Source organism: Poeciliopsis prolifica, unplaced genomic scaffold (assembly GCF_027474105.1).
Source record: "Poeciliopsis prolifica strain line A6 unplaced genomic scaffold, Auburn_PproV2 SCAFFOLD004, whole genome shotgun sequence".
NCBI lineage: Eukaryota > Metazoa > Chordata > Actinopteri > Cyprinodontiformes > Poeciliidae > Poeciliopsis > Poeciliopsis prolifica.
In genome coordinates, this window is record NW_026562379.1 from 385,522 (window position 1) to 413,201 (window position 27,680).

The 27,680-nt window shown below is 39.8% G+C and overlaps 2 protein-coding genes across 2 annotated transcripts; one reads left to right on the forward strand and one right to left on the reverse strand.

Annotated features, from left to right (window-relative positions):
- Window positions 1-2,521: 2,521 nt before the first annotated feature.
- fkrp (fukutin related protein) lies at window positions 2,522-6,614 on the reverse strand. The gene is made up of 2 exons (XM_055027770.1): window positions 6,274-6,614; window positions 2,522-5,691 (listed from the first exon to the last, which is right to left on the reverse strand). Exon 2 carries the CDS (start codon window positions 5,584-5,586, stop codon window positions 3,997-3,999), a length of 1,590 nt encoding a protein of 529 aa, XP_054883745.1. The 5' UTR covers window positions 5,587-5,691; window positions 6,274-6,614; the 3' UTR covers window positions 2,522-3,996.
- Window positions 6,615-8,258: 1,644 nt separating this feature from the next.
- On the forward strand, window positions 8,259-27,580 carry strn4 (striatin, calmodulin binding protein 4). Its single transcript, XM_055028476.1, has 18 exons — window positions 8,259-8,723; window positions 16,091-16,194; window positions 16,331-16,407; window positions 16,486-16,564; window positions 16,646-16,831; window positions 17,313-17,490; window positions 17,594-17,729; window positions 18,216-18,311; window positions 18,629-18,747; window positions 18,838-19,013; window positions 19,667-19,714; window positions 19,801-19,922; window positions 20,505-20,672; window positions 21,187-21,327; window positions 21,445-21,543; window positions 21,639-21,725; window positions 21,986-22,174; window positions 24,042-27,580. The coding sequence occupies exons 1-17, from the start codon at window positions 8,406-8,408 to the stop codon at window positions 22,153-22,155; spliced, it is 2,304 nt and encodes a 767-aa protein (XP_054884451.1). The 5' UTR covers window positions 8,259-8,405; the 3' UTR covers window positions 22,156-22,174; window positions 24,042-27,580.
- The last annotated feature ends 100 nt before the right edge of the window (window positions 27,581-27,680 follow it).

Here is a 27,680-nt window from a genome sequence, read left to right on the forward strand (position 1 = left end):
TTGCTCGTGTCTCTGAACTGTTTTTTAAAAAAAGTTTCTTTGTTTTTCTTTTTTTTTTTAACTGTTTAAAATTACCACTTGCACATAAAATGAAGTTTACAAAGGCTGCAGTCACATTCTAGGTGAATTCCATGTAGGGTTGTTTCTGACAGGAATCCTAAAAATATAGTCACTTAAAAAAATAAATATACCTGACTGTTTTCATGGCGTGTCAAAAATATTCTCAAAAATCAGAGACAAAATGTCTTTTCGGAGGTCCTCGGTTAATTGAGACGATTTGTCTTTGGCAACGAACTGTTGGAAAATCTCAGCCCAGTTCTTTAGCTCCTTCAAACTCCAAAATGAAATTATTACTTTAATCCTAAATCTGCCAGGAGTATAAAAAATGTTGGGCTTCACTGAACATCCCCATCAGTTAAGTTGCACAGAAACAGAATTTTCTTTTGTGGCCACAAAAATTCATGATTTGAACGTCGTTTGGCAGAGTTCATTTCAAGCATTGGATTGTTTTGTTGCACAAAATGCTTAACAAGGTTTTAGGTGAAAGTCATGGCCGAAGCTTCACTGAATCCAAAACCATCAAGCGGTTGCGTTGAGGCGAAATTAATGAGCTGGAGGTAGTCCTCTACTGTAATTTCCTCCAATTTATGCAAAGCCCTTACCAATACAAGTTCATTTAATCCCTCAGCATAATTCTTCCACCGTCATGTATTACCTCATATCTGATAAATTCAGCAAACCTAACGAGGTGAGGCAATCTTAAGTCTGTAGTTGGGTTGCATTGTGTCCTGCATTCAGGTGTGTGATGTCACAAATATGGAAAGACAAAAACTTTTGTTTCAGTGCTCACATCATCCAGCGAGATGGATGATGTCGACCAGTCTGAGAATTTTTTTTAAAGACTTTATTGTCTTTTTGTTCTACCGTGAGAACAACTTCTCAAAGGCCTGAAACACTCGAGATAAGTCACGGTGTTCCCAGGAACTGTGTGCTCGAAGGTTCACCTCAAAGCCAGTCTGTTTGAGACCGGGGAAAACAGAAACATTAAGCATGTTAAAGGTTGAAGCTAATGACGGTGCTGCTACTGAAAGACCAAACAAAGTCACCAGATGAGAATCTTCCAAACGTTGGCCACACAGGTTTGGCTTGCAAAGGTGGATCTGAACTAGAGCTTCCCCAAAGTGCACTTCTTTACTCCCTAAACATTTGACCAAAATCAACATTTATATTTAAATGCCAGCAGCAAATGCTTTTTTAATTCTGCTTTTGTGCATTTTAGACACAAACAATGACATCAGGGGTGCAAAAAGAGAAGCAGGTTTGGCTGCATCATACGTTTACCTGTGACAGAATATTTTCTGCAACATACATGGACCACACTGATTTTCAGGGGGTTTTCGTGGCTTTGGCTAAACATGATGGCTACAACTGTAGTTTTGTGAATGTCTAAAAAAAACATTCGCTTAAACTCCTGTGTCTTTGGTTTCTCATTCAGAAACAGAAGAGAGCTTCTAATGAAGGCAGTAAAAGTTAAACCCGTCCCTCCCCACCCCGTCTTTTTTTGCTGTTTAATATTCAGCAAATATGATTTGTTTTGATGAATGTCTGATTCATTTCTATTTTTTCCAAAAATTCCATAACATTTGTGTCGAAGAGAAAAGATTGAAAATCAGTCTTTGGCATAAAATCAGCAGACAGACATAATAATAAAAAGATTTACTCCCTCCTAAAAAAAAAAAAAACAGTTGTTGCTTTTCAATCTGTTGAGTGCAACTTTATATAAAAATATAATGGATGATAAAGCATTCATTTCAATTGGGAATTAAAAAAAAATTTAAAGTCCTGTCAAAGTTAACTAAATACATGTAACACATGCTGTGCTGTTTATCTGAGCCTCGACCTGATTATGTTTGTAAGGACTGAATGACTCATCAGAATATAATGAAAAGCTTTAGCAATCTTACATATGTGACGAGGACGCCACACCCATCCGAGTGGCTGTCAAGAGCAGAATCCTTCCAACAATGTAAACACATTTCTAGGAAGAATTGGAGTGAAAAGTGGCGCTCTCTGCGTGGGATCAAAAGGTGTTACTGTCAGCAGACCGTAAGTTTTTCCCGTACAGTCACATTCCTGTTTGAGGAGTCAGGAACAGAAACGGCCTCCGACTACGGTACTTCTTTCAAAGGCGTTGTGCCATCTAGTGTTCATGAAGAAGCAGTGGAGGTTCTGTGTTAACAAAACATAAAAATGTAAGCAACAATCTATATATTTGCAGTTCATGAGTGAACCTGTATTACATGAAGGATTGGAGTTGGTTCTACAGAAATGTGTGAGTAAGAGATGGATCAACATGTACTGAAAGAAATGATGTATTTCACAGTTGAGTCCATTATATTTTATAGTAAGGCTGGAGGTATAATTTATTTATTATAGCATACAAATCTTGGAGTGATGGAAAACTCATTTTCACAAATAAAAGCTTGCTCATCGCATCAGACCTGAAAGTCAAGATGGCCAATAATTTTACCGGAAATATTTATTTTACTCAAGACAAAAAACAACTGAGAACATGAGTTTGCAATAAACAGATTAGTAAAAATAAAACAATAAAGGAATAAAACAAAATGATAAAAACACATTTATATGTCGTTAGAGATTATCTTGCAAAATTGTTGGCACCCATGATACAACTGAAATGAATAAATGCAATTGTGGCCGAAACAAGATGGTGCAAAGTGGGAGAAAATATAAATATTTAGATCAAAGTATATTCATACGTAATATTTAGATTCAAAGAAGCAAATTCTCTGAGTGTACAATTAAGTTAATCTTTGCATGAACGGCTTAAAAGTATCTCCATTTTTAACATGGTAGTTTGAAACTTGACTATCTTCAATTAGGAACAAAATGAATGTGGAATACAAAAAGCTGCATTTCAGTCTTTTCATTTGAAACACAATTACACAGTCAAAATTATTGCATGGAACATCAATAAAACATGAAAACAGAATGCAAAATAAAGCAAATCTAGACTAGTAGACTGACTAATCTACAAGGACTAGTTAATTAAAAGGACTAGTAGTCTTTTTAATAGTGTTTCTCTTGAAATAAAAAAGGGGGAAGGAGGCGCTTCATAAGAAATGTAAATCGACACAAACCCATTATCAATGGACAAAGAAATACAAAAAAGGCCAAAACAGGACAATAGGGAGATGTTTATACTTTACAGATAATTTCTGCTCGACTTGTGCAAACTTTGAGACTATTTCAGTCCAATTGTTCTTGATCCACTATGTGACAGTAATTATTTTGAAACATCTGAGTACAGAGGCCCTTTGTTTCCTCATCTTTCATGGAGGTGTTTGGCTCTACATTGCATCAATCTGCTCTGACGATCATTTACAGGATAAGGAAACACAAAACAGGGAGCAGTCGCAGTGAAATAACACCACAAAATCTGAAAAACCAGGCATGCAATGAAGGAAAGTCAAAGGGCCGATTGGATGCAATAATTGGTGGAACCATTTAATTTCTTGTGCAATGGATACACAAGAATGTGTGAATTGTGAAGGAAGGAAAACACAGACTGGGCACCTGTTGGAAATAGTTACAACTTTAAACCTAGAACATGTTCAGAATTTTAAATAATCCCCCTGTAACATTTATACAGTACGATACATTCAGTCAACTAGAGAACAAACCAGCTGTTGATTGTTTAGGGCTAAGGTGAGTGGACTAGTAGTCTTTTTAAAAGTGCCTCTCTTGAAAAAAGTACATAAACTTCTTATGACGTGTTTTAACATCAAGCTTAACATTTGAACACATACTAGAAAATATTGAGCAGCTTTGACACGTTGGCAGCTAGTAAAACTGTAATCATTTTAGCAGCACATACTGCTCAGGCATCTTTCATCAAAGGATTTTTGAGGTATTTTTTTTTTTCAGGTAATAAATACAGTGCAACAGAAACAGCCCGAGAGCACCTACGGTCACTCATAATTTGCTTCTGTCCAGCCTTTTTTTCATAGGGTTGGGGTACTGAGGATTCTCAATCACACCTTCTCCGAACTTGAGCTCCAGGAAGGCCCTTTGGTTGTTGGGGCCGTAGGCTGTGATGCCAGCGAAGGGCATGGGCACCAGCGGCTGCAGGAAGTGCTCTGGAAACTCCACGTCCTGTTTGTGCTCGGTCCATGTGTCTTTCGTCATGATGCCGCTGCGCGAGTAGAAAGGCCACAGATCCACGTGCAGGTGGTTGGCCTCGCTGTACTGCACTCTATAAAAGTCTCCCTCCACTGCCCGCTCCCACACGTAGCCATTAGCATCCACTAGAGAGCCCGAGTCCAGGTTCTTCAGGTAGTCGCAGTTGGGCACGTCCTCAAGGTAGATACCCAGGTCCACATCGTAGTCCCAGGGTATGATGTCTTGATGGCGGACGGCACCAAGAAGAGAGCCTCCCTCCAGCCAGTAACGCACACCGGAGCTCTCCAGGATATTAATTACGTATTTGGTGGTTTCTCTCAGTGCTCTCAGACAGCAGGGAGGCGTCCAGCGATCCAGATATAGGTAGTCCGGTGTGTCATCCTGCACGGTGCCAAAGCATCGGGGAGTCTCTTTAGTGCAACCATACCACTGTTCCTTTCCCTCAGGGAGAAGAAGGCGCTTCAGACCGAAGCTCCTCATGAGTTTCCCAGTTGCCTCCTTCAGTCGAGTGTCAGCCTTCCACTGATTGTGAGCAGAGCTGAAAAGTGGTCGGTGGTTTGCCGAGAAACAAGGGCTCTCCAGGAGTTTCACCTTCCAGCCCCTTAAGGTGGTCTGAACGAAAAGGGCAGGAAAGAGAGGGCGCCCTAGCGGTACGGATAAGTTGAAAAGGTCCTCAGTCCGAATCAAGACAACAGCGTCGCCTTGTAAAGCCGTACACACACTCCCACTGCTTCCTGAAGCGGCCGGTGAGTAGGTGGCAGTCCACTCTTTGAGGTTGACCCGCAGGTGGAGGCACTGCACCGCGGATCGAGTTAAAACGGGCACCGCTACCAGCCTCACGGGCCCCCCGCCTTCACCTTCCAACTCTTTAATGAGTCTCTCAAAAACTCTTGGCTGTTCCAGCTCCACGCCGTCAGGTACCAACAGGACAAACTCTGTCTGCAAGTGAAACTCTGGCCTGTGAGCTTGTGGTGGCTGGTCGGGGCTAGGAGAGAGCACCAAAAGACGGGCGCCCTCTGGAAGTACAAGGGGAGGATACGGAAATGTGTCGGCCACAGCCAGAAAGGGAAGCTCTGGACGTTGACGAAGGAAAGAGTTAGCAACATCCCCAACGTAATTCTCAAAGTTTTCAAACTCCCGAAGGAGAACAGATACACGTGGGCTTCGGCCATGGCCCTCCGCTGCCATTCCTGCATGCTCACCTCCAATGACCCCTAACGCTCCCCCCAGAAGGGAAGCCGGCCGGGCAGCTCTCCTCGAGCCTCTACCAAGCTCCTTCCTTTTCTCCATCATCTGCTGTTGGGCCCGGGATACATAATAAAGTATGAGGAGGTTGAGGATGATGGCACCCGTTAACAGACCCTGGCACAAACTGATACGCATGGCAAATAATACTTTTTAGAGTTTCTTGGAGGAAGAATTCAAGTTTCACTGAAGGCATCCAGTGGTGGATTTTGGCTCTCCATGTGTTCAGCAGCTGGAGACAAACTGAAAGCATAGAAAGACAAAGAAATGTTATAAAACTCTGTGTGTGTAGGCAAAAAATGCATTAAATGTATCTTGGACATTTTTTATGATTTTAAACTGAAACTAACATAACCCTAATCCTACAGTAAATTTAAAAGATGAAATAGTGCCTTTAACTTCTTTAATTCCATAAATTAAGTGCTCCAAGTGACCTTTTTGATTCTTCACAATGGATCTTAGCTAAAAATTATAATGAACCAACTGATATTTTTAAATATAATTAAGATACAAATGCAGAATTAAAAATCCACAATAGAAAAAAGTATCAACAATATTTTTTTAAAACTTAAATCTATTTTTCTTCACATTCGGTTGAAAACAACAACTTTCTTTTACATTGGTCCCACAAAAAAACTGAGAAAACACATGCATCATCTTTTTGCTGAAGTTTTATGTTTTGTTTCCTGAATTGTAAAAAATAAAATAGGCATAAAATGTTTTTTTTTAATGCTACAAGCTCTTCCTTGGTAACACAGATAATTGACTAAATAATAAACGCACAACAAGAACAAGTTATCAAAAAAATATTCCAGCAATACTCACCTTTCTTTGAATACATATCATACTGCAAGACATTCTTTGGAGCAATCCAGGGAAACCCCAGCATGCATTCGTAATTCGAAACTCGAGTATTTACATTATTTTTTACCATAATATTAACATCACTGTGGTGTATTCTTTTTTCAGTCAGCTTTCGGTGAGCATTAGCTAAACTGCCTCAACGGGAAGCGGCGAACAAAAGCACAAGTCAGTATTATTTACAACGTTGGAGGAAGCTGGGTTCTCGTTACTGAAAGTAGAGACCTGCAATACTGTCCAGGCATTCGTGTAATTAATGCTTTATTATATGACTCCATGCAAGGAACCTCACCAAAACGGCTTTAGCATTATGCTAGGACACCTTTTGCCTTTGTTGCGCGAAGCAACCAAAGCGCTTCCTGTCTTTGTCCTTCAGAATAAAAGTATCATATAATTACATTTTCTATCATTTTGTTGGGCTATTTTTTTTATTTATTTAGTTTTTACATAAAAAAAACACACACCAAATTTTCCATTAGGATGTACTTTTTTGAGGGTATTTTTATTTGAGATAAGTACTTTCTTAGCTTTCGAATTCAGTTCATTGTGCATTTGTTGCTCACAAACGTACATTGACTCTATATATATATATATATATTTGATAAATTGGTATAAAAGCCATTTTTAAGGAGATCATCATCTTGCAGTCTTGATTCAGACAACTCTGGTTGGTACCCAAATTATTATTATTATTTTTTGACTGCTTAGTAAAGTTTTTTTTTTCCTAATGTTGAGTGGAATGATGGTGATAATACAGGCTGTACTGTAAGTGCATCCGCGGTGGCTTTAATTTGTGGAATTGGACACATCACAAGTCTGTGTGCCTTAATCAAACAATGTTCTACAACAAAACAGCAAAAACAAAAACTGACAATGGAAAACTTCATCTTAAGTGGATGGAAACAAGATAATTAGCTTTGATAACTTTATAAAGAAATGCTGATGAAATAGTGTATTATAAAGGCAATTTGGATTCTCTGTATGCCACTCAATGCGCTGTAAGCTCACTAAGAACTAATTTTATACATGACATTTTATATATGGGGTTGTAATCTGAGATATTTTATACTTGCGTATAAAAGAATATGAGCCAAAACAAATGGTAGTGGGTTACAAGACAAAGATAACAGAATATACCATGCGATTTTTAAAAAAATTACAAATTGTGAAAGTACTGGACTAAAATAAAAAAAAAAAATAAAAAATGGATGGATGGATGGATTGCAAATACAAAATGGTTTATTTGTGGGTCTGATGTAGGAAGAGTTGAAATTGCAGTGTGTACGCAAAAAGACACACATTTAATCAGAACCGCTTTGAGAAGCAACCAAATAATGTTCCATAATATAAATACTAGTATGGAAGGCTGCAGTCCAGGCTTTATTTTGGAAGTGCCTATACTGTGACCTTCACTTGCTGGTCAAGTGGTTCTTGTCATGAAGAAGCTTAAGAACTACTGGTTCAACCGAGTGTGTTTGAAACTGTAAACAAAGCAAACATTTGAAGAAAACCGAGATTTATATGTGAGATGGGGAAACCGGAAGTAGAATTTTGGGTGGTTCTGTGGGGCTTTGCTGTGTCAAAACGCTTTCTGATCACAAAATGGCAGGAAATGAACTCCCACTGGCGAGATCCTCATTGTATATCAGAGAAAAGAGTCCCGTTATTTGTCACCCAATTTCAGACCCCTACCGACGGCAAGCGCGGGGAAGAGCTTACACAAAATAAAGGTTGCAAGCAAATGGACGACGTTTGTTTTGGAAATATTGCATAAAATAGTTATGTTCTGGTGTATATTTGTTTAAATGTTTATGGAAAAATGCGTACAAATGTATCTGTTAAACGTGCCCCATAAAGAAATAAGCCGTTCTGAATACTGTCGGGGTTTTATTCTGAAAGTTTGAAAGCGGAAGTGTAGTATTTTACCAACTGAATAGTAATTCGACTCTGTCGTTTGAGAAAGGGAAGAATAGAGGGCAGCTTGTAGAGAACAGCTGGGTTCGGTGAAGGGTTCGGGGTGGTGTTTTTGAAATTATTTTGTTTATACAGCCTGCTTGTTTCTAAATAAGTATCCTGGCGAAAGGGTGAACGGTGAAATGGAGGCGGACAGATCCGGCGGAGGACTAAACCCAAACTCCGGAGGCGGCGGCGGCGGCGGCGGAGGCAGTGGTACTAGCGGAGCGGGGCGCAACCCTAACGGGCCCAAAGCAGGACCGGGCCAGACGACGTCGGGTGCCGGAGTCGGGCCAATGGCAGCGGCAGCCGGGGCCATCTCCGGGTCGTTCCTGCCTCGAGAGGCGCAGGACGGGGACTCGGGCATGACGCTTCCCGGGATCCTGCACTTCATCCAGTACGAGTGGGGACGCTTCCAGGCCGAGAAATACCGCTGGGAGGCTGAGAGGGACGAACTCAGGGTAATTGTATTTATTTACATAAAGCATGTGTTGGATGGTTTTTACACCAAAACAGGCTCAGGACGAAAAAAACAAAAAAAAAAAAAACCTAAACAAGCGAAACAAACAAACAAGGAAACACCACAGAGTCTCTTGCTCTGCTTTGTAGTGTTCCCTAAAATCAGTGTCAGGGAGACGGCATGCTAATGGGCTAACGTATCGCACCGACAGGGATGCATTATTACTGTACAATAAAAGGAAGTGCACCACTTAATGTTCGCAACAAGGAAAGCAGCTGCCACTCTTCTCCACGAGCGAAACAGACAAGGTTTTCATCTCGCATTAATTCATGCTGGTTAAAATGTATGCTGGCAAACAAAAACAAGCCGCAGAATCGAGGTAAATAGTTCACGTCTGATTGTCTTCTTTTGCTACTTGGATATATGTCTTTTTCAAAGACACGTCCTGCCCTCAGCTCTTTATATAGACTGTATTTTGACATTCGTGCGAAACTGAACCAAGAGGCCATAATATGATTTTTAAGCACATTCTCATGTGGTTTCTCTGTTGTGGTTTAGGAGTCAGTGACATGCAGCTTTGAGGTAAAAAGAAGAAAAAAAAATCACTGCATTATTGAGCAATTCGTATTTGACTAAAGAGATCATGGCCTTACCCGTTTGAAAACTTAGTGAAAAGGCAGAATAGTTTTGTGGTTGAAATGTTGTGTTTTGAAGGTGAATGTAAATATTGTGAGATTCTCACTGAATTAAATAATGACCTTGATTTAAAAAAAAAACAACCAAAAGATCAGGTTATCTGAACTCTTAAAAACAAGGATAATATGATCAGATTTGTTTTTGTATTTGAAACAGAAAAAAACAGCCCTTATCTCTAATGCTGCTGAGTATACAATATTGTAACATGTTGATTATTACAGAAGTATTAATTGTTGGAATTCAAATGCATAGACTTAGGAAAATATGTTCAAACAGTACATATTTTATGTTTTTGTTCTGCTGTTCTTTATATAGTAACACAGCTAAAATTAGCTGCTTAATTAGTCAGGCTATCTGCTTGGGAAGCCAGTCTGCAGTTAGCAGCTTAACAAACATGCTGCTTGTCATTTAAGTGAGAGCAAAACAGCGGGAGTCTTCATTCACTGACATATCGCACGTTAAGCTGTAGGATACCAGTTACCCCTTCCCATCCACACCATTACAGTCTGTGATATTTATTTATTTATTTATTTTGTGACTGGACATATTTCCAGAGAGCTAAATGGTTTAAGTGTGATTGCGCTTCTTACTGAGCACCAGAACATCAACAACAAATTGGGGTCTCCATCAAACCCGCAAAACCCTGGTCACTGACACTCTGACATTTCAGTCGAAGGATTTGGAGTTGTGGGAACAAAGTGTGTAAAACAATTTCTCTCCCATTCTTAGATATCAGTTAATTAGGAAGTAACTGGTTATTTGAATAATAGCTTTTTGATGAATCGTGAATTATGATAGTTCAAGCTTTTTTTTCTTGGTAAAATGATTGATCAGGACGATGTTTTTGGAACAAAAGCATCTCCTTTCCACAGATGTTATTCTCTGATTTATAACAGTCCCGATCTACAGTAAAATGTGTATCTGTGTGTGCGGTGGTGGCGCTCAAAGCAAAGCCTGCCCTTTGAACTGGCGCACAAATAAATGACTCACTGGTGCGGGGGAAAGAAAAAGTTTTGTCGATATGCAATGATCTGCAGCTTACTAACGCGAGCGCAGGGCCTGCCGTTAGGTTGGACGTGTAGGCCTACAACTTTAAAGGTCATTGACCTGCATGTGTAAAAGTGGCTTGGACAAACTATGTGAACATGTGAGTCAGTGGCAGAAAAATCCCCGGGAGCAAACCATGAGTCCCACGGTGGTCCCAGTTGTTCAGATGCCAAGTTGCACAAGATAAATGTTTCTCTCCTGCATAGATGTAGGATTTTGCTTTAGTCTAAAACTGCTCTTGTGTGTAGTTGGAACAGCAACTGCTCTGGTTTATTTACGGCCTTTTCTTATACTTACATTGAGACATGCCTTCTGTCTTCTTTGAAGTGTTTCTGCTCATAGCAAAATGTGAGAAAATAATCCTGACAGTTTCTTTTACTGTGGGACTCCTCCACTCTGTTTGCCCCCTGACTCAAACCTATGTAGTTTATAAATAGGAGTCTGATAAAATATGGATGAACAATAACAAACTGGCTGCGCTCACTTCTTTTATGGGCACACGGAAGAGAAACTGAGAAGAGAAATTAGAAATGGGTCACCCGCCATGTCCAACAGGCCATTATAGCTGGGTTTGCATGTAGGTATTTGCAGCACATGATCTGGCTTCACAGGTACAATTAGCACAGTGTCCTGAGCTGGAGGAATGAAGGGGAACACTGCAGTGTGGTGCTGGAAAAAAATGACCTAGCTTACATTTTAACACCCACAGGCCTCTGGCCTTTGTTGCCAGCATGCTTGAAGAGCTCTCAACATGCCAGTTAGTTTGCCCGCTGGGTACATCCTGCACAATTAACAACATGCAGTACGCGTGTGAAGTATATTTAGCTTCGATGATGTCTACACAAGACTGCGTGTGCATTTAATTTCAAGCTTTTATAATCGAATCACAAACATTTTCATAAAACAACAACAACAAAAAAAACAGAGTTGACACTTTGTGTGTATGGTGGGAGTTGCATCTTTGTAGCCTGGCGTGTCTCTGCAAGACCACCACACGTGTTCCCTCTGTGAGCGTGTTGTTCGTCTAAGAAGCCACCTGTGGTGTCCTGTCTGCTCTGACAGGCCGACAATTGATGTCTTCCCCGCCTCTCTGAATGAGGTGGGACGTTTCGGGTCAAACGCAGGACAGCAGCAGAAGGGTGGTTGTTTACCTTTGAGTCTTAGAATAGTTTTTTGAGGGGGGGAAAAAAAAGGTTTCTGTCAAATCACAGCACTACTGCGATACGTTGTTAGCCATGTCACTTATGTGCAGATAGATTAGTGGTTACCCACAAGGCATTACTTCCTGTTGACTGTGGGCTTCAGGGCCCCTGGCCCTGAAGCCCACAGGGCCAGGGGCCAGGGGCCCTAATTAATAGTTACACTCTCTTAGCTTTGACACACATGACATCCGTAGGCATTGCAGTATTTCTAGCCATGCTTTCTTTCTACTTGCATTTACTTTTTTTCGGTTATTTGGTGCTGCAAAAACATATTTAGCTACACATTTTGTCACCGAAATAGTGTGATCCACGAATACACCTTTCCCCCCAAGCAATATACCATAGCATTGTCTTTTGCTACAGTTACAGCTGCTAGAGACTTTTTGATAACTCTTCATTGTGGATCAGTAGTTTGATTGAAGTCCTCATTTGACTAAAAATAATTTGAGCTAAGTGCTTTCTGGCTGTTTGTTTAGGGATGTTTTATTACAGGAAAGTTAACCCTGGCCCTAATCTCAAACAGTTTTTCTAGAATTACCCATCTGACTTCCCATCAACCCCATTGGACAAAAAGAAACCCTCACAGAATGATGTCATCATCTCCAAATCTCTCTTTACTTATCAGGTTACTTCTGGTTGCACTGGATTTTATTTAAGGGAATCAGATCAAAAGGGGGTGGATCCAAAATTCACAGCACTCTTTTCAATCTTGTATCTGTAAGCTATTTGAAGGTTATTTATCCACTTTGCAATTATGCACTACTTTGTGTTGGTCTGTCTTCTAAAATCCCAATAGAATATGTTGAAGTTTCTGGTTTAATGTGTCTAAGTATGAGAAAGTTCAAGTATTAAAAATAGTTTCTCCAGCCACTGCATGAGATTTAATCTTTGTACTTTGTGAGCCTGTTTTGACTTTATTATGTTTAATCACCACACACTTGTTTTATTCCTTCCTAGTCTCATTTTTTAACTCAGCCTTGAGGTCCTACCTTTCAGGATTTATTTCCCAAGTGACTCTACATAAACACACACTTTCTGACGGAGCTACACACTTCAAACCAGCACTGGATTATTCTTCTCTAATAGCAGAATATTTATAATCGTGTTTGGATGTTGTAATTTTGGGGCTGGAGCAGTTCTAGTATGATCCCGGTGCAAAAAAGTGGTAAAATCAACTTTTATTGAAGTTTCACAAATCAAATAAAAGTTTCACAAATCCCAAACATGATTTTAAATATTCTGCTAATCAAGCAGAATAATCCAGTCCAGGTTTGAAGAGTCTAGGTGTTGTAATTTTTGAACTAGAGTCGTTTAGAAATCCGGAAGGTAGTAAAAAATTAGGTGGAATCGCCCTTTTACTATTTCCCGAATCGGAAGCTAGAATTGGAAACCAACTTCAGCTTCGTCACTTTCTGCTCTGCTCCTGCAGGCTCTGTCCCAGAAAATGTCTGATCTACTTGTTTGCTTGTGGACTTTTTTATTTGTATTTTTTTAAGAGCAATGAGAATGGGTAAATGGATGGTCAGCAGGGACGGAAAGCTGCCCTTGACTCTTCTGTGTCGCTGGAAGACCAGGAGTGACAGAACAGGCCAAACCTGTGTCGGCTCTCGAGGTGTCGGTGTATTTTAGAGAAGTCAGCAGCTGACGAGATGAAAACACAAACACAAGAAAGAGAGATCAGATGGCATGACAGGTGTGTTCCCAGGAAAGTTCCTTTTGTGATTGAGGGTTTTGTTAGTTTTACTAAGATGACATCAGCACTGTATGCCCAGTGTCACGAGCAAGGTCGTATCTAATGCCATGTAATGAACTTTTCTAAGCAGACACTTACTCTTTAATAATACATTTTGTAAAATGAGAAGGGATGTTAATCTGCTGCTTTAAAACCGTTGATAAATCATCTTTAGTGGCAGATCAGTGAGTTGCTTTGATCAGATTCCTGAATCTGCTGTTGTTGGCAAAAAGGTAGAAGCGATGGAAATAAATGAAAACCAAAAAGAAAACACATATTCAGCTTTTCATTCAAAGGTTAGATTTGAGTGTAAATACATTTTAGTACATTATTAAGCACATGGTACATGTGCCTCTAACTTTTATCACCTTGTTTTACCAGGAAGTTCTGATTGGTGATCAGCAGGTCGAACACAGAAAAATTTATTTACTAAATGTCAAACATTTATTTATATATCAACATTTGCATGTATTTTGATGTTTTTTTGAAATTGTGATGCTTAAATTTGTGTTTAATAAAAATTAGATAAAGGTTTGGGGCATATCTTTTGATGCATAAAATAAATAATCTATTTTACTTATGATGAAATGTAATTTTCTTTTTAATTTTCATGTTAAATTTAAATTTTACTCATCAAAGAACCTCGTGCATTCTTTTTTGTTTTGTTGTACTTTAAAAAATAAAATAAAATAAAAAAAATAAAAATAAAACTTGACATCACAGACCTGAAACCAAAAGTTAGTGGCATCTTGATTGTTACATCTAGATAAAAAAAGCATCAAAACAAAAACATTTGCATCATTCTATGTATTTTGAAGTTTTGTCTTTAATCTATAGCTAAATGTTTACATGCATATACTTGAGATGTAGTGCTGTTTTTTCTTATTTTTCAGCACATCGCATCTGCTATTAATGAAATGAAACAAACATGAACGAGGGCATAATTATGATCACCTCTGTTGTGGCCAACAACACGGTTGAAGGTTGCATGCGTGTGAGACTGGTGTGATGCTTATCAGTGAAGGAGGGCAGGTTGGGGCTTCTCTGTGCGCGCATATGAGTAAAAATGTGTGTCCTACTTTCTGTAGATGAAGGAGAAAAATTCCTGAGAGGTGAAAAGGAGGAAATGCATTGTTGAATGGGATCATTTATACGACAGGAACTTGACAGGTCCATATCTGTTGTTACTTGTCACAACAACAGTGTTTGGCATGGCTGTTGAGAACGATTTAAGCCCATCCTGGGATACTGTTGTGTGTGCCTTAATATCCCCTCTAATATCCCCTCTTTTTTTTTCTTGTTTTTGTTAGTTAGTATACCGATCATCGGTTTGAGCAGAACCGTTTTTAACACATTTCTATCTACTTTTCTGAATTTACCACCTTCATAACCATGCCAGGACCCAGTTGAGCAGTGTCTGAACTTGTATTTTAGTGTACTGTGAAAATCTAACAATGTGGCAAACATGGCCAATTTGCTTCGACTATTGCAAAACCTATCACTTAAAATGCTCTTAACTGCAACCAGACATTATAAACCCACATAAATACTGTAAATATGTTCTTGCATTGTTGTCCACTCTTGGTAAAACAGCTTCTTGCACGGACTCATTTGCTGTTCCAAGATTAGTTCAGCAATAAACCACACAAGCAAACATATCTCTATTTTAAAGCTTATACCTTCAGTATTCACATCTGAACTTTTTTTCATCTCCAAAGCCCTTCGATTAGTCTCTATGAAACAACATTGCATTAATCAGGATTACTCAGCAGCAGCAAGGTTTACTTGGCAGATTATCCCATGTTCCTCCATAATCATGACACAGCTGTCTGTGTTGGTGTGAGCCCTCCTTGTAGATGTACTGTCTGGAGCAGGCTGAGCTTCTGCCCCGTGAGGCGCCGGTTTTTAGACTGTTCTACTTTTACAGAACTGAGTGTAGGAGGAGCCTGGCGGACACAGACTGGGGCAAGTGGGGGAGAAATGGGCTGTAAAATAAGCTCTATTTGTGCTCTGACGCGACTTGGTACCGTGAGTTACAGAGAGGAAATTTGCAGTGCTGTTGCACAGCCTCCTGCTTGCATAGGCTTAAAGTAGAACTGGGTTAGAGCTGTTTAAACCTACTTGGAGTTGGAATCACATTTTTTTTTACTTTTTTTTTTGAGGGGGAAAAATTTGAGAAGTCTGATGTTATTCAGTGAACTCTGAGCATGCACCTGCTCTCATCCTATCACAATTTTGTCCAGATTCCTTAAAAAAAAAAAAAAAAAAACACTAAAAAAACATCACTTTTCCCTCACAAATCTCTTTGTTTTGATAAATGGCCAGAATGGGCTGTGAAAAGAAAAGTCTTTCCTCAAGTTGGGAGTCCTATCAGCACCGAGGAAGGAAATGGACAGGAAACGGGAAAGGAAGGATGTGTCTTACAAGAGAGTGTTTTAATTCAGCTGGTCTGTTTCTTGTTTTTACTCTTCTGCAGCTGCGCACGCAGGCCTTTGCCAGCAATGGGTTTAAAAATAAGAGTCCTTTGACTTATGACTCTGGATTTCAAGAAGTTGTGTTTAAGGGCTTGCCACATCAAGACTTCCTTCTTCTTCCTACTTGAACCTCCCTCCTCCCATGCTCACGATGGAGCTCATGTTTATTTTCCAGAATGTGTTCTGTGTTGTTGATTGGCATATTTCTGTGTGTCAGGCTCAGGTGGCATTCCTGCAGGGTGAAAGGAAAGGCCAGGAGAACATGAAACAAGACCTCGTGAGGCGGATCAAAATGTTGGAGTATGCCCTCAAACAAGAAAGGTGAAGTACAAGACAGTAAAACGATCTCTTTGTCCTCAATAACCAAAGGTTTTGCATTCTGTAGGTGCTGCGATCTAGTTAGGATAGATGTTTGACTCCTTTAACGTTGATCTTGTGGGATTTTTTTTGCTTCCAGGGCTAAGCACCAGAAGCTGAAATCTGGAAATGACCAGAGTCCTGGAGACAAGAAGCCTGAAATGGAGGCAGATCAGGGTATGTTTTAAATTTTATCTAAGCCAGTTAGGTATGTGGATATATTATGTGATCTACGTTATGCCTTCATTTCCTTAGTTCCCAATGGACCAGCTGAGACCGACTCTGAGCCACCCAATCAAATGTCCTGGAAAGAGGGTCGTCAACTACTACGCAAGTATGCCATGACTTTCATGTCAAAGATTCAAGAACCTTTTTTTCCAAGAACCGTCTTGAGAGTTTTGCCCCTGCAACGCAGGTACCTTGAGGAAGTCGGCTACTCAGACACCATCCTGGACATGCGCTCCAAACGCGTGCGCTCCCTGCTGGGGCGGAGCAGCCCGGAGGCCAACGGGCCCCCATCGAGCGACAGCTGTCCGGAACCAGAACCCCGAGCGGCTGGAGACTCATTGTTGGTCAGACAAATAGAAGAACAAATTAAAAAGTGAGACACTTTTACTGCTGCAACTTGCAATCACAGTCGTGAGGTACTGTGAGTTCTAACCATGACTTTGGATGACTCATAGAAATTTTTAATAGGAACAAGAGAAAGACATCAAAACAGTATTTAAAATAAAGTTACAATAAAATGCCTTGACTTAGACAAAATAAAATCTGGCTTATTCATCATACAGCTGTCTTTGCTTAAAAGTTGTAGCTTAAAAAGTATTTAAAAAAAATTTTTTTTGTCTGAAATAAGTCTTAATGTTCTGAACCTGGTTAGCAGATATGGACCCTGTTGAAGGCATTTTGAAATTATAGTGACTAAAATTCTTATACAGTTTTGAACAGTCTGAAAAAAATAGTGTTAACTTTTTATTTTAGGAGCAGGAAAGAAGGAAAGTTGAGTTTGAAAAATGTTTTTTCCTTCTTTTATTGTTTCAGTGTTGGGCTGTGTGAAAATGTAACTCTGTATGTTTTAACAGGAATGCAGGCAAAGAAAGCTCCAAGGAGAGCGTCGGCAGCTCGGTGCTCGACAAGATCCCCTTCCTTCCCGGTTGCGAGGATGACGATGAAGAAGACAGTGACGAGGAAGATGACTTCCAAGGCATGACCACTGATTGCATCGACGGTCCACGCAAAATCAAAAAGCCCCGTGTAAAGGTGAGATCAGTGAGTTGAGCCTGATGAGTTGTCACAAACAACAAGCTGCTCGTCACACCAACTGTATCTCTGCGTCTTTTTTTTTTTTTTGTCTGCTGTCCAGATAAGTTCAGAACCCATGACTACAGATCTGGACCCGGAGGATGAGGAGGACGAGGACGACTCAGAAGACGCCCTGAATGAATTTGACTTTCTGGGCTCTCCCGAGGCCCGGATCTCGGGTGATGGACGGGAGATAGGTACGCCGCTACCGTAGTTGTCAACACTGCCAGGATCACTGCCGACTGTCTTCTCTGCCTCCACTCGCTCACCTTTTTACCTCCTACGTCCTGTTGTGTCTTGGCATCTTTTTTCGTCAATAAAACCAACCTCTTTTTTCCCAACCGCCTGTCTCTGTCCTGTTTCACAATCTTTAGATCTGTGTGGCTGCCATCTTTGTCTTGTATATTGTGCAGCTTGAAAAGGTGATCACGCATGCTGCCTTCACTGGTCATGTGCTCACATTTCATTCCTTGAAACCATAAATACACCATGTAGATGTTTCACCCATGAAAGTGGATGTAACGTAGTTGAGGGTCTTATATGTATATTTAAGGTATGTAGTGTGTCTTTCTTTTCCGCTTTTCTTCTCCTTTCATTTGTTTCATCTGCTGGCCTCTCCGTCATTTCTCCGCCTCTCGGAACTGACTGGATGTTTTCTCTCTCCCTCTTCTCGCCGGGTTCAGAAAACCGCAGGAACAAGCTGCAAGGCATGATGTCGGACTTCCCACCTAAACCATCTCCGCCCCCATCTGTATCGGGACAGGCTCGCTCCGGGGAAGGTTAGGCTTTATCTAATATACTCATCAAAAAGGAAAAACAAAAAAATCCACACCTGAGTTATTTCACCGGTATGCTCCCACACACACGGTTGGACACTGAAATTCAAACTTAATTTTCTCATTTTTAAAGCCTGTGTTAGAAGACTACACCTACACCTGTAAATGTTATCTTTGGTACACTGTGTGGGAGTAATGCACCCAGAATAAAATAGCACAGCTTTCTAAAGTTCTTCGCTATGGAGACCTTTCAGCATTTATAAAGTCATGTTTTTTTAATACCATGAGGGGTAACATGCTTTTCCACGTTCGACCTGCAGGTGGTGCCCTAGGATTCTCCTCTGATGTCTTTATTATGGACGCTGTTGGAGGAGGCGACATGAACCTGGGTGAGCTGGCGGATCTCACCGTCGCCAACGACAACGAGCTCTCCATCGATGTAAGTACACCTCTGACCCGGTCGACCCTCTGATCAGCATGTGAAGCAGCACACACGCTAATAATAAGCTTTTGCTTCGCGCGCCACCAGATGCAGGACAACCGAGAGGAGTTCAAGAAGACCTGGAATCCTCGTTTCACGCTGCGCAGCCACTTTGACGCCATCCGGGCGTTGACGTTCCACCCCAGCCAAGCAGTGCTGCTCACGGCGTCTGAGGACGGCACACTAAAGCTGTGGAACCTCAACAAGGCCATGCACTCAAAAAAGTAAGAGAATGAAATACAGTGACTTGTAAAGGGTTGCACTTCAGGTGATTCTACAATCTTTGTCATGCTACATTGAGATTTTAAGAGATATACCAAGAAAATGTGGCGCACAAGTATTATTATTTAACGTGGAATATGAAGCATTTTGTTTTTCATAAGTGAAAGCCTGAACTATTTACCTTCCCTTAGCTTTGTTTATCCAGCTCTTCCATAAAACCAAATTTGCTTAGTGCATGACTAGCAGCTCCTCCAGAGTTCCCATGGACGTCTTCGCTTTGATAATGCTCTGTGGCTTTCACGAAACAACTGGACTTACACTGGGATTAGGTTACACACAGGCAGGATCTATTTACTAGGTGGTTTATTTCTGTAAGCAGATTATTAATTTACTTAGGAGAATTAGAGTTAAAGATCCAAATTTCTTTTTCATGTTGTTTGAAAAAACTTTTGAGCGTAATTTTCCTTCCATTTAACAATTATATGTTCCTGTGATCCGTCACATAAAATCCTAGTAGAATCACTGAAGTTTGAGGTGGTAGTATAACAAAATGTGGAAAGGTTCAATATAAACACTTTCTCAAGACTGCATAGGGGCAAAAAGAGCTAAGAGTTTGAAGTATGAAGCACATTTAACAAGTTGCATCCCTCTACAGGAATGCAGCTTTGGACGTTGAGCCCATCTATACCTTCCGGGCACACAGGTGAGTTCAGGCTCTGACGAATAAAAACTAGTAGTATAGTATTTCCCCTGAAAACAAGCCACCGCCATCTGTCTGTGTTTTCATAGTGGAGCGGTGCTGTCGCTGACCATGAGTGATGACGGAGAGTCCTGCTACAGCGGAGGTTTGGATGGAAGCGTCAGATGTTGGAAGATGCCCGACCTCAACGTAGATCCTTATGATAACTACGGTGAGACGTCACAGTTTGCTCAGCTTCATGGGACTCCGCTGGCCATAAAGCAATTAGGGAGCAAATTAGATGAGATTAAAAGGGGTTGTCAACTTAGAGACTACAAACTGTAGCAGAAACCTGCCACCTGCTGTCCATTTAGGAGAATGAAGCGTAAGGGTGAGCTACATTATTTTTCATGTTGTATATAAATTATGGACTGACCAGCAGTCAAATGCTGTGAATGAGAGAAGACTGATTTTATTTTTGGAACGTTATTAAATTACGTTAAAAAAAAAAGAAAACTCATTTTTCAACTTCTATGATTGACTGTGGCTTGTTTTTTTATAAGGTCAATTAAAAAACAAAATCTAGGGAGAAAAAAATGTTCATGTTGAATTTCATTTGGTTCTCATTTGCTGCCTCCTACACTATTTTACACATGCATTTAAAACTGGAGTTCACAAACGTCTAACATCTACCCTGTTTATGCTCGCATTTCAAAAATGACCTAAAACATAGTTTACAAAATCTTAAAATTTGCTGTTATCCTCACATCAAGTATGTGCTTTAAGTTTTAATGCACTGCGGGTCTCCCTTCAGATCCTGGCATTCAGAGCAGCGTGCTGGACGGCCACGAGGACAGCGTTTGGGGTTTGACGTATTCGTTGGCTCACCATCGTCTCGCTTCCTGCTCAGCTGATGGCACGATTCGCCTCTGGGACCCTCAGAACTCATCTCCCTGCATGTCCGTCTTCAACAAGGAGAGAGGTAGAGATCGGCTTTTGGAGGTTGAAAAGAGTCGGGCAACAAAAAAGCAGCAAACTGTTTTATTTTTAAAACTCAGAACAAATAATGTAACAAGTAACCATCACATTCAAAGCAGAATGAAATGGGTTTCGCTGACAAAGCAACAACAAAACATTGCAAAATTGTATCTAAAAAGAGCAGAAAGCGACTGATTTGTTCTAAAAAGTATCATTCCTTGGGTTTTTTTGTGTTTATAAAACATAAGTTTCACAATAAATTAAAAATATGATCTAAAGGTTTATTTTTCATTGTGTTTCATTTAAAAAATGGAAAGTAGCACATTTTGAAAACCCATTACTCTGTGGGATCTATTTCAAGTGTTCTTAATATTAATTTGGATGAATAAGGCTTACTGCTAGAGAAAAACCCAAATTTTGCGTCTCAGAAAATTAGCACTTCCACTTAATTTTCATTCCATTTAATTTCCCATTGTGCATTTTTGTGTGGTTTTATTTTTGAAAACCTGTATTTTCAGAGCACGGAACCCCGACTTCTGTGGCCTTTGTGACCACTGACCCCAACCAGGTGGTGGTGTCGTTCGACAGCGGAGAAACGCTGCTCTATGACCTCAACACGGAGCAGAGCATCACCGCGCTAGAGACTCAAACGAAAGATGGTACATTCAGAGGATCTCCCTCCCTAATTTTCCACTACAACCAACCTTTTCCTGCTGCCTCAAGAACAAACCATTAGCTAAATACACAAACCATTTGAATGTATGTTTTCCTTGCAGGCAGTGAACTAATCAATCGCGTCGTCAGTCACCCAAATGAACCCGTTTCCATTACTGCACATGAAAATCGCACCATCCGCTTCATGGACAACAAGACAGGTACCCGCTTCATATCTTCTGTTGGTGCTCCCTGAGTACAACCTAAGTCTTCTGGAGATAAAGATTAAACCCAGTTTGCTGATGTGTTTGTGCAGGTAAAGTTGTCCACTCCATGGTGGCTCACTTGGATGCTGTCACATGCCTCACTACAGACCCCAAAGGCACTTACCTCATCTCTGGAAGTAAGTATTGCCCAGCTTGACTTATCAAGACCTTGACTGCAAAACTACACTCAAGAAAATTTTTAACCATCATTCCATTTTATCACTGACAACCAATTATTATTTTCACTCAAAATGTCTTAAACGATGATTTAAAATGAGCAAAAATGAAGACAATGAGATGGATTATTTGACTTCTCTGGGGAAATAAACTAATTGGCGTTGTATAACAAGACCTGAACACACTTCCCCACCTTTCACCTGCACTTTGCCTCTTGCAGGCCACGACTGCTCGGTGCGTCTGTGGATGCTGGACAACAGGACGTGCGTGCAGGAAATCACCGCCCACAGGAAGAAGCACGACGAGGCCATTCACGACGTGGCCTTTCACCCTTCTCAGCCCTTCATCGCTAGCGCTGGCGCAGACGCACTTGCCAAGATTTTTGTGTGAATCCACTGTTGCCAATTTGGTAAGATGTCAACATAGCAATAAAGCAACAAAGCTATTACATATCATGTATATTTTCCAAAATGTTTACAAATAAAGCTGGAAAAGATCTTGCGGTCCGGATTGGGGTTGCTTAGCTTTGATAACTGTCATCAAAAAAAAAAAATCTTGGTCACTAGAAACCCACCGCACTTTATAAAAAGCCTTATTGTTGGTATAAATGGTGTTTGTCTTCTTTCCATATTGATTTAAATAATGTATATAATGACAAAGATTTTCTTGTATGGAAAAAATCTGGTGTTTTGTAATATTGTTAACATTATTTCATCTTTTTTGAGGATTTATAACTGCTGGCACAACATATGCACTAAACATCTAATGACTGTCTAATGTTATGTTTTTATATTAGGATTTAGAAACTAAAGCTTTATTTTTTTTAAAGAGCCCTCTTCTTCAGTTGCGAATGTTAGGTTTTTTTTTTTTTACAGGGTATGTTTTATAATTTTTGTATTCAAAATTCCCCAATATAACTTACTAAAATGTTCAACAGCTCCAAAATAAAACAAGAAAGTGACTCGAGAGCCATTTTATCTGCAAGTTCTGCCGTTTATGTGAATTAGATCCATGCAGATGTAATTGGTGGAGAAGCAAACGGCTGTAAAGTGCTGGCAGATAACAGATGGGAGGCACAAAGGGATGACCTCAAGTAAAGTAACTTATTATGTAACCCTACAGCCACTTTATTTTAGTAGAAATGAGTTCAGTTACTGCAAAAACTGTTGGCAACACTTCATTAACTTCTAAGACTTTCAGGAAGGTTTTATATGTTGTAGAAAAGCCTCTGTGTTCTCCTTGTGTTAGACGTAAGGAGAGAGTTAGTCACCCAGCAGGATGTTGTAAAATTGTTGTTGTTGCCACAGAAACAATGGCAAGATTGTTTGCCTGCACTCACAGCGCCTTTCAGCTCTTGATGTAGATTCATGATTGTTTTCCACTACAACCACTACAGTCTGTGCACCATCACAGACAGGTGCATCTCGACAAATTAAAGCATCATCACCTGTTGTTGACTTTTTATAAAATCAGTTCAAAAAGAAAAACATATTTTATACATTTCTTACACACAGAACATATTTGAAATGTATACATTGACAGGTTTTTTTTTTAAATTTATGATTTGAATCAGATCAGTTGCAATGACAGGCAGAGTTTTCTTAAAGAAACTTGTGAGCATTATTATGTCTGTACAACTGGTAGAATTGCTTAATTGATTAATAATTTCGTCTAAGCTTATATAGTCGAGTCGTTGAAATTGAGTCAGTTTTTTGGCATTTGTTGTGTTTGGGCATAGGATTGCTATTAGATTTGGCATGGATGTGCAGATTAACCCTCCATTTTTAATTTTTTTTTTTTTTTACTTTCGCCTCAAACAAGTTGGCAAATTCATTACAGGATGTGTGAGAGTGCAGTGCTTCAGGAACGTTTGTGATCTTGTCAGCTGTTCCCAATAAAGTTCCAGCATTTCAAATGTTTTTTTTTTAATGATTTCCACAAAGAACGTTTCCTTGAGTATGTTAGTGTAGAGTAACAGCTTTGCGGGCGTTCGTATTTGAATTTTCTAGCAAACTGATTGTTACAATTTTAGATTAAGTAACTCATAATCATTCAATTTCACAGAGGTAAGCAATTGCCATACATAATTATGTGTTTTGTGAATTTTCACTTTTTGAGCTGGATTGGTGAAATAAACTTTTCGATGATATTCTAGTTTGCTAAAAAGCATCAATATGCTCCGAGTGTGAAAACCGTTGGCATTGAAAAATATTTCTGAAAATTTGTCTTGTGATCTGAACATCCCTAATCCCGCCTTTTTGTTTCTGTCTCTTCAGCGTCCTGCCACCACAACTGGGCAAAAAGATGCTGAAGACGACAGCGGAAGAATTTCTCCCTCTCTTTCTATTCTTCTCTCGTTCTCTCTCTATCTCTATCACACACACGCAAACACATCCAACCGTCCTGCAGCCCACTGGCTGGGTCTTCACCACAGGACATCAACCCCCTGGCCCTTCTTCTACCCTTCACAGTTCTCTTGACGCCTCAGTGACTTCTTGTAATACTAATCATATCTTGTACTGCTTTTTTACAACTTAAAAGGTTATGGCTGCTCTGTTTTCAAGTAATCATATTTAAAAAAAAACACAACAAAAAACACTTTTCTACACTACACTCTCCAGCTTGTTTTCGCCCTCCCTCCATTCTGCCTGTGTTTGTTAATATGCACCTTGTGTATACGTTTATGCGCTCTCGCTGCTGACACACTACTCACACTTCACTATCAGGTTTGCGCCGTCGCCTGTCCTTTCTGATCTTCGGTTTGAATTGATGAGGAAAGTGTTTCTGGCAGATGAACAATAAAGTCGCTGCCAGGGCTCACAAGAAACACCCGATCCAGGCTCTGCTTTGGAAATTATCTCACATTCCGAAGGATCCATGTAGGTTGTGTTTGTTCGGTTCCACATTTTGGATAGGAGAATGTTTTACCTCGGCTGTGTGTAATATCAGGAGACACGAAGCAGTAAACAAATAGCTTTACTTTTAAATATCTTAGCACTTCATCTCGTTTCATTCCGCCGTATGGCGTCCCGTGATTCTGCGTCTTCTCCTGTGGGTTGCTGTTTAAAGGCAAAAAGAAAAAAAAAAAAAAAACGTTCCCGAAACAACAGATTCCCACAGTCATGATCCATTTCAAACTGATGCTCTCGCACTACATTACACGGCTGAAGATAGAGATTATAGGACCCCAGCTGAAATCAGTAGGCTGTAAAGGTGTGAGCCTGGCCTTCGCGCTCTAGGCAAATGGCACAGATGCTGCCATTTGGTGCTTTTTACTGTACAGTGGAGTGTGCGCGCGTGCGCTGTGTGTTTGTATATGCACTATTTAAACCATGGTGCTACAAAAAGACCTCATCAGTCTTGAGTCAGAATCAGGGACCTGTTTATTGTGTTTCAGTGTGACTGTTGGCACTTTTTGAATCTGTTTCAGTTGTGTCATTTCATTAGCCGTGGCCGTGTTTCAGAATCAGCAGTCGCTGTTAATGTTTTGATTGAGGAATGTGAAGAGTTTTGATTGTTTCAGGCCGAACTGATGTGCAGGTCTGATCCTGAGAAGGTCATTTTGAGCTTTTGGAAGAGCTTCGTGAAGGCAGTGCCAGTTTCTGGGGGGGGGCGTTATGGGTTGTTTAGTTGCTGGTTTTTAATATTTTAGAAACACCAGAACTCATTAGGCTTTCTGTTGAAGGTGAAAAGATGGCTTCCTTCTTGCTCCAGAGGCATCCTAAGGAAAATGTTGACTTCTGGTTAGAAGTTTGCAAACACTCAGCAAAATTATTATTTTCTTTTGTGAGCTTTAATGCTTTTTTTTAACTTTACTGTTGTAGAATAACTTGAAGAAAAGCAGGTTTGGGAGCACAAGTTTGTATTTATTGTGGATTTGTTTTTCTTTTAATCACACATGATTAAAACAACGCAGATAGACTCCAAAACTAAAGTATTGGTAATTGCCCCTTATTAAATAACACTTTCACCACAAGCATTATGCAGTCTATTTCGACTGGACATTTCATTGGCCTGCATGTCAGTTGGTTGTTTTCCTGCCATAGACTTGGATTTTAAGCATATCTTATATGTTTTCAATACTGCTGAGATGAGGACCTTATCAGAAATGTAATATTTACCAAGTTTTAAAAAAAATATTGTGGAGTTTGAGAAAGGCCACAATGAATTTAAATTTGTGTTCCTACTTTCTCTTTTCTGATTCATTAAAGTTTTATCTTGTATTATGGGTCAGCCCAAGTGAAGAATGGCTGAAATAAGTCATTAAAAGTCCAGCACAAATATGCTGGTATATGTAAAACTCTGAACTAAACATTCTTCTTGGGGAAAAAAAAGTATTGTAAAAAAAAGTGTGGGTGTTATTTGACACCTGGTATGTCTCGCTGACTTGTTTTGAACGGTAACCCAGCGATCCCCTGGGTTTAAACAGTTCCTCTGAAACTCCTCACATCTGTCTCTTCCTTCGCTGCGTTTATACAAATCTCTGCAAATCGTCATCTGGTTCTGAATGTGCACAATCTGTCGGCATGCGACAATGTTTTCGGTGTGAGAAGCTGCAACGCATCAGGTTTAAACTAGCTAAACTAAGATGTTGATGAACGAGAAGATGGAGAACACATGCACTAAAATAGAGCTGTAAAATCATTGCTGGGTCTTTCACGACATTTAGGTAATCCAGATATGTTGTGGATCATCTAACATCCGGTAAATAAAGTCCTCTAGATTAGATTAGATATGGATTTCTAAAAACAAACATATTTATCAGGTTTAGGTGAAGTTTGCCTTTTCCCAAGCAGCCCTCAGTTCAAGACCCCTAAAACTTGATATACAGGGTCACAAATAGTTTTTTTTTTCTTTTGCAATGCTAGAATTAATTATAAATCTGTATATTTTTTGTCCAAACAGGGTGTTGTATAAATGTGTGAGATTAGATAACAAGTCACTGCTGTTAGTTTGACATAAATCTGAAAAATCAGACAAAAAAAAAAAAAAAAGCTATGCCCCACAGCAGGTCATAATGTTCTGTTCCTATATTTAACTACTATTTACTTCCACCTTGCACTACATCTGAAAGTGAATGCTTAGTTTAGAAATGAGCAAATGGGGGTGCAGGAAGGCTTTGCAGGTGGCGTCGTCGCCTGAATGGAAACCTCTGTCCCCGAGTTGTTCCCTCTCTCCTCTGAGGGGACTGAAGACAAATCAGTGTCGCATTTAGAAAATAAACCGGAAACAGGCTGTAGATGACGAGTAGATTCACCATTATGTGCTGTAAATGTCGACCATTTCATCGTTTTTCTTTGTTGCATTTCATTTTTTTTTTAAAAAAATTATGAATATGATTATTAAGATTTAAAAATACTGTAGTATCAGAAGAGTCGTTTTTTTCCCTTGCTACACATAGAACATACTTGTGAATGATGAGGATGATGTAAAACTTGTAAAAAAAAATCAAAAATAATAAAAAAAAGGCAAAACGGTTAAAAAGCAAAAGAAAAATGCTGCAAATATGTTGGGGGGGAATAATCTGTTACCAGTCAGAGGCCAAGATAAAGGACTCTCATTTCTTTGTGTTTTTATTTTTTTATTAGCAACTTATCACTGTGTGATATTTTGTACATCATATAAAGCTGTATTCCAACAATTTCCTCTAACTACAAGGGATAAGAGACCTGCTTTTTATTGATTTTGTCTTATATATTTTTGAACTGCATTCTGGCTTGTATCAAATGACTCTTTTTGTTTACAGGGGTCGTCTGTTGTATGTCATTAAGGAAGAAAGGATGAAAAATAAAAATTTTGTACAGTGAAATAACAACAGTCTCTGTGTGTTATACAGAATGATATGTTGACACTGATGTTTCACAATGGAGAGCTGTGATCAGAAATTAACCTGGATTTCTGCAGCGGCTAATATT